At 43.5% G+C, this 6,000-nt stretch overlaps 2 protein-coding genes across 2 annotated transcripts in view; one reads left to right on the plus strand and one right to left on the minus strand.

Moving 5' to 3' along the window:
* The first annotated feature begins 150 nt into the window (after window positions 1–150).
* Window positions 151–2,711, plus strand: LOC104802771 (probable L-cysteine desulfhydrase, chloroplastic). Its single transcript, XM_010526527.2, has 2 exons — window positions 151–1,670; window positions 2,335–2,711. Exon 1 carries the CDS (start codon window positions 259–261, stop codon window positions 1,663–1,665), a length of 1,407 nt encoding a protein of 468 aa, XP_010524829.1. The 5' UTR covers window positions 151–258; the 3' UTR covers window positions 1,666–1,670; window positions 2,335–2,711.
* Window positions 2,712–2,923: 212 nt separating this feature from the next.
* The window catches only part of LOC104802773 (shaggy-related protein kinase alpha-like), a 4,748-nt gene continuing 1,671 nt past the window's right edge, over window positions 2,924–6,000 (minus strand). Inside the window, exons 2-13 of the mRNA XM_010526528.2 lie at window positions 5,788–5,980; window positions 5,610–5,702; window positions 5,273–5,332; window positions 4,916–5,188; window positions 4,720–4,794; window positions 4,556–4,612; window positions 4,337–4,477; window positions 4,193–4,243; window positions 3,938–4,033; window positions 3,759–3,842; window positions 3,534–3,636; window positions 2,924–3,220 (exon numbers count right to left, since the gene is read on the minus strand). Of these exons, the coding sequence (XP_010524830.1) occupies window positions 3,138–3,220; window positions 3,534–3,636; window positions 3,759–3,842; window positions 3,938–4,033; window positions 4,193–4,243; window positions 4,337–4,477; window positions 4,556–4,612; window positions 4,720–4,794; window positions 4,916–5,188; window positions 5,273–5,332; window positions 5,610–5,702; window positions 5,788–5,901 (1,230 nt within the window). The 5' untranslated portion in view covers window positions 5,902–5,980 and the 3' untranslated portion in view covers window positions 2,924–3,137. The remainder of the gene's footprint in view (window positions 3,221–3,533; window positions 3,637–3,758; window positions 3,843–3,937; window positions 4,034–4,192; window positions 4,244–4,336; window positions 4,478–4,555; window positions 4,613–4,719; window positions 4,795–4,915; window positions 5,189–5,272; window positions 5,333–5,609; window positions 5,703–5,787; window positions 5,981–6,000) is intronic.

Raw genomic sequence — 6,000 nt, forward strand, 5'->3', positions numbered from 1 at the left:
AAGTGGGCTTCTTTTACTTGTTTTCTCTCGTTCGCCACACAGACAGAAACAGGCCATCCACGCGCCATGCACGTGACTTCACTACACGACAAAAGAAGTCGCCCATCCTATCGTGGCATCCCACACTCGCCGCTGGTCCCTCTTTAATAATGCAGCCTCTTTCCCGTGCCTTCCCTCCTTTCTCCGTTTTCATCTCCGGAATTTTTTCAAGCTCCTCCCTTTCGATAAGCTCGAGCTACTTCTTCGTCGTCGTCGTCTATGGCGTCTCTGCCGTCTCCGCCTGACGAAGCGACCGCCGCCTACCTTCACCGCCACCCCAAGAGGCTCTCCTCTAATGGCGCCGCTGAACCCGCCTCCGATTTCTCCAAGAAGCCAAGAGTCTGCCCTCAATCTTTGAATTTAATTTCCCCCTCCGAGGTCGAATCGGAGTTCTCGCACCATGATCCTACCTTCGCGCGAATCAATAACGGTAGCTTCGGATGCTGTCCGGCTTCCATTCTCGCGCTCCAGCGGGAGTGGCAGCTACGGTTCCTTCGTCAGCCTGATCGGTTCTATTTCGACGATCTCAAGCCCAATATCGCCGAATCAAGGGCTGTGATCAAGCGGCTCATCAACGCTGACCACGTCAACGAGATCTCCATCGTCGATAACGCCACCACCGCAGCCGCAATCGTTCTTCAGCAGACGGCTTGGGCCTTCCGTGAGGGACGGTTCCAGAGAGGCGATGCCGTGGTGATGCTCCACTACGCCTACGGCTCCGTCAAGAAGTCTGTCGAGGCTTACGTCACGCGCGCCGGTGGTCAGGTCATCGAGGTACAGTTGCCTTTCCCTGTCGTCTCGGCGGATGAAATCGTGGGTCGGTTTAGGAACGCTCTAGAGACAGGTAAAGCAAACGGTAGGAGGGTTAGGTTAGCTTTGATCGATCATGTGACTTCAATGCCGAGTGTTGTGATACCCATCAAAGAACTTGTGAAAATCTGCAGAGAGGAAGGTGTTGACCAGGTGTTTGTGGATGCTGCCCATGGAATTGGGTGCGTTGACGTTGATATGAAGGAGATTGGTGCTGATTTCTACACAAGTAATCTTCACAAATGGTTTTTCGCACCGCCTTCTGTCGCGTTCCTGTACTGTAAGAAATCGAACAATGACTCTCCTGATTTGCATCACCCTGTCGTGTCGAGCGAGTACGGAAACGGGTTGGCCATAGAGAGTGCGTGGGTGGGAACTAGGGATTACAGTGCTCAGTTAGTGGTTCCTTCGATCTCGGAATTCATCAACCGTTTCGAAGGTGGGATTGACGGCATAAAGAAGAGAAACCACGAGGCCGTGGTTGAAATGGGTCTGATGCTTTCTAAAGCTTGGGGCACTCAGCTTGGTTGCCCGCCTGAGATGTGCGCTAGTATGATCATGGTCGGTTTGCCTTCATGCTTGGGTGTTACCAGTGATTCGGATGCTTTGAAATTGAGAACCCTTTTGAGAGAAAGGTTCAGCATTGAAGTCCCAATCTACTTCTGCCCACCTAAGGACGGAGAGATTGATCCGATCACAGGCTATGCACGGATTTCTCATCAGATTTACAACAAACCCGATGATTACTACAGGTTCAGGGATGCAATCAACGAGCTTGTCAGAGACGGTATTAGATTCACATATCTGACAAAATGAAACAGGTATCTTTTGCTCCCGATATCATCTGCTTTCTAGGTTTCAGTAACCAATTGCCCTTGTTTTTGTTTCACAATTCCAAAAAATAAATCTGAATGTTTCTACATTGCTAAGTTATATCTGCAGTCGGCGGTTTGAATAATCCTTTTTTTTTTGGTAACTCCGATTCTTTATCATTTTTCTTAGCATCGAGCCTCTTGGTTATATTATGGTTGCCCTCTATTCATTTTTACTGGCCATGCATATGTGCTGACTGCATTTTTCTCGCCAACTCATGAAAATGGTTTGAACTCTGTATGTTTAGTTTCTATTCATCTTTCAATCTCATCAGACACAGTTGTTCAGAAATGCAGTTTTGTTTGAAAAACCAAAGCACTTAAACTGTTCCATCTTAGCTGATAGGTAAACCATTGTCAGGATTCGTGAGCAAATATCTGTCAGCCTCATTGTTGTTGTCATCGTCTAAGTTGAACAATCCTGAACAGAAGAAAATCAGTTGTAAAGATCGTAATGTTATTACTCCATTCCGTTCCATTTGTCAGCAGCTTAATGAACACTGTTGAACTTCAGCTGTTTATCTTCATCGTATATCTCGTGGGATTATGCTATTCCCCATGTCTGGCTTGAAAGATTCTTAACAAAATTTGTCTTCTTTGTCCTTGTTTCCAGGACATAAGCTTCCGGGCAAATAAAAGCATCTGAGATTGTCATGGTTTAGGTGCCATGTGGTCTGTGAGATTGGCAGAGCAGAACAAGCAATGGTGTAGCCTCTTCCGAGGTTCAAAGTCATCCGTTAACACTCTCGTGCAACATCAACATCAAGTTCTGCTTGTGCGGTCATGTGGAAAGCTCGCAAGGCCTTTAGCTCTGTTCCAGATTTTAGGGTCCTTAGGAACCATTTGTGTTGATAAGTGACGGAATGAGACAGTTGTCGGAGTATGTCAATAAGCGGGGTCGAGTGGAAAGCAAACTGCTGTTTCATAACAAATTTGTCGGCATTAGGACCGCATTCTGGTTAAATCTAACATGTGGGTTTGGTTGGATCAGATTCTTATGCAGTTAACAACTCAAGTAGACATCCTCTTTTGTGTCTGAAGATCAATGATTCCCAAATCTGCCCCCCAACTCTATCGGTATAGTGTTGTTGAGAAATCACAATGTTTGTGAATTGCGACCAGAAAACAAAAACAGAAGACGAGAGAGCACACAACAAAAGGGTTTTCTGATAAGTCAAAGTCAAAGTCAAAGTCAAGGTAAAAGCCAAAGGGAAAAGGGGAGACTCGTTACTGTTGTGTAAGGATATACGAATCACCAAACTCTCACCTAAAAATCTTGTTGGCTTTTACATCATAAACCCACATTGATCCTTCTACTCATACACAAACAACAAAGAGTACATATCATATCTGAGAAATAATACAGATAACTTGCTGAATTCTTCTGTTACATTTAGGGCTTGGGGGTCTCTGAAATCACAAGCCAAGCCATGGGCACTGCCTCCTCGCATGCTCCGGTACTAACTTTGCCACCATCTCCGCAGGCACACCTTTCAGCTCTGTTTCAAAAAGACATAATCCCACACATAAGGAGTTAGCCATATTTAAGAATCTCCATTCGGTCGCGAAAACACAACTCCAGGAATCAACATGTAGAGACATGTTTAAATTCAGACACTTTGGTGGACTTTCCAGAGGATTTTCACATCTCTAGGACGGAAAAGTGTGTCTATCATCATCATAGTTCAGTAGTTGTATGAAACTTTTTTGCCCACTTTTAAGATTCTCCAACAATAACATCCACTCTAATTTTCCAGCCAAATTTGGCATTTCTCCGTTCGGACTGATACTTTGGAAAGAAAGATACCATACCATGAGCCTTAAAGTTGAATAACGGTGGGAGGAAGCGCCCATTTGGCAAACGGGCATTCGGATCTCTTAGCTCGTCAAAGAACGGGTGGACCAACGCATCAAGCTGCATTCGGGTAACAGAGATCAGATCACAATAATGCAACAACTAACATGGAAGCTACAAAGACCACAAAAAACCCCCGAGGAGCTAGGAGAGTTGAAGAACAGAAGGTTTGTAACACTAACAGAGGTGCAACGTAGATAGGGAGAATACTGAAGAAGCCTTGAGACTAAATCGACAGCCTCTGGAGGCATGCGTTTATGGAAAATCTGGAACACGAGAGAAGAAACATCACACATAATAGATAACAGCACAATCAAGAACACTGAACATGCTACAATGATGTGTATAAGATTCAAGAAACCTTGTGCCATGGATGAGCTTTGATCTGAGGAAACTTGAATTCTGTGTAATTAGGGTTCATGCACTTGATTTCTTCCCTCGTGGGCGTTCCCAGAACCTACATAAGAACATCAACATATCGATTCAACAATGTATATTCTCATGTCAACCGAATTGTCAAAGACATGTTACATCTAGTAAAGAACAAATCATAAATAACAATGGACAGTGACAGAAGATCAGCTTCCCTTTGAAACAAGGGCAAAGCTAATTATACCTTGATAATCTCTACAAGCTGATCAACGCCACTTTCACCTGGGAAAAGAGGCTGCAATGAACAGAGGATAGATTTGTCAATCACACTATTCCACATACAGTAAAGCAGAACCTGCTTGATATGAGATCTTGTATATATGTTTACTTGTCCAAGAAGGAGCTCAGCAAGAACGCATCCTGCTGACCAGATATCGATAGCCGTGGTGTACTCGGTTGCTCCAAATATAAGTTCTGGTGCTCTGTAATACCTCGAGCAAATGTATGATATGTTTGGTTCTCCTTTTACCTGTTTCAAGACATAACCACGGTCACAATAATTGAAATTTCTATCAAAATGTACCCAAAAGAGATTCACTGGCCGTACCAATACTTTTGCACTTCCAAAGTCGCATAGTTTTACTTGGTGAGTGTGAGGGTTTACCTGGGGCAACATAAAAAAATAGCTAAAGTGTTAGAAGTGTAATAAATACAAGCCAATCGATGATTCGGTGTTCAATGCAAATCCACTGTATAGATATCTCCACGTACCAACAAGTTCTGAGGCTTAATATCGCGATGACACACTCCAATGCAATGGTGAATGTAGGATAGGGCTCTAAAAATCTGCCATGTACATTGGAGAGACAAGTTAGAAATCCCCAAAAAAAAAACTCTTTATCCAATGCAAACAAGAAATGTGATTGTATAGAAAGTGTGAAAGAAGACAATTCAGACAAACTCGTACCTGATATGTGTACAGTTTGACATATATCAGAGGCATTCTTTGGCTCAGTTTGTTGTAGTGTTTGATGACACGGTGCACAGTTTCAGGAACGTATTCGAGAACAAGGTTGAGGTAAAGCTCATCCTTTTCGGTGGTTGAGAAAAAGCAGTGTTTCAGAGACACGACGTTAGGATGGTCGAATAGCCGCATGGTTTGCAGTTCACGGTTCTTGTACCTCCGATCTTGCAGAACTTTCTTAATAGCAACGGTTTCCCCAGTCTCTAGGCATTTTGCCTTACCAATAAATAGAAAACAGGACCCAGTCAATCATATGAATAAACAAATATTATCGTGTTTTAAACATATAAACAAACTCACTTGGAACACAACGCCAAAAGATCCATGTCCAACAACTCGCTCGGCCATGTAGCTGATAGTCTGTGATATGATTTCAACGCATAAATATCAAAACTATCTTCAGCTACGCATTAAAATTCAAGAGTATAAGGGTAACAATGTTAAGAGATAGCGAATAAGATGGCTTAGATAACCAGTCTTCACTAAAGGCTCTCTTTTGTGAGTGTGATCACTTCAAAGGCAAGAAGTGAAAGATTTCACAAGGCTCAGTAGAAAGTTTAAGAGCTTATCAACTTCATTAAGAATAAGAAGGATCCATTTACAAATAAAAAACCAAAAGATAGGAAAATTAGAGTACCTGCTTTGGTTGGCCATTTCTTCCACCGATAGTAGTCACTATTATGTGACCAGTTTCAGTTCCATTGCCATCCACAACTGTGGCTTCCATTTCCTGGCCATCGTCAATTCAGTCAGTTATATGTAAGAACACAACATAACAACGTACTGAAGACATGCCTGGACAATGTCAAACATACTTTATCATCGCGGATTTTCATGTCGTTCATCTCCTCGGGCAACCTGTCGACACCAGAAGCATGCCCGGTAGAATCTCTCGCCCCGGAAGTAGGAGCTAAGCCCACCGAGGCCATTTTCGGCTACAAAAGAGAAGATCGGGAAAAACGCTCCTCCTTCTGTCAGTCTTCAAGCGTGATAGATTCAAACCTTAACCTGCAGCAGCATCAGCAGGA

This window comes from Tarenaya hassleriana, unplaced genomic scaffold, assembly GCF_000463585.1.
Source record: "Tarenaya hassleriana unplaced genomic scaffold, ASM46358v1 Cleome8, whole genome shotgun sequence".
Lineage (NCBI taxonomy): Eukaryota > Viridiplantae > Streptophyta > Magnoliopsida > Brassicales > Cleomaceae > Tarenaya > Tarenaya hassleriana.

What these genes read in the sequence shown, in the direction of transcription:
- LOC104802771 (XM_010526527.2), top strand. Translation starts at nt 259, where the DNA reads ATGGCGTCTCTGCCGTCTCCGCCTGACGAAGCGACCGCCGCCTACCTT.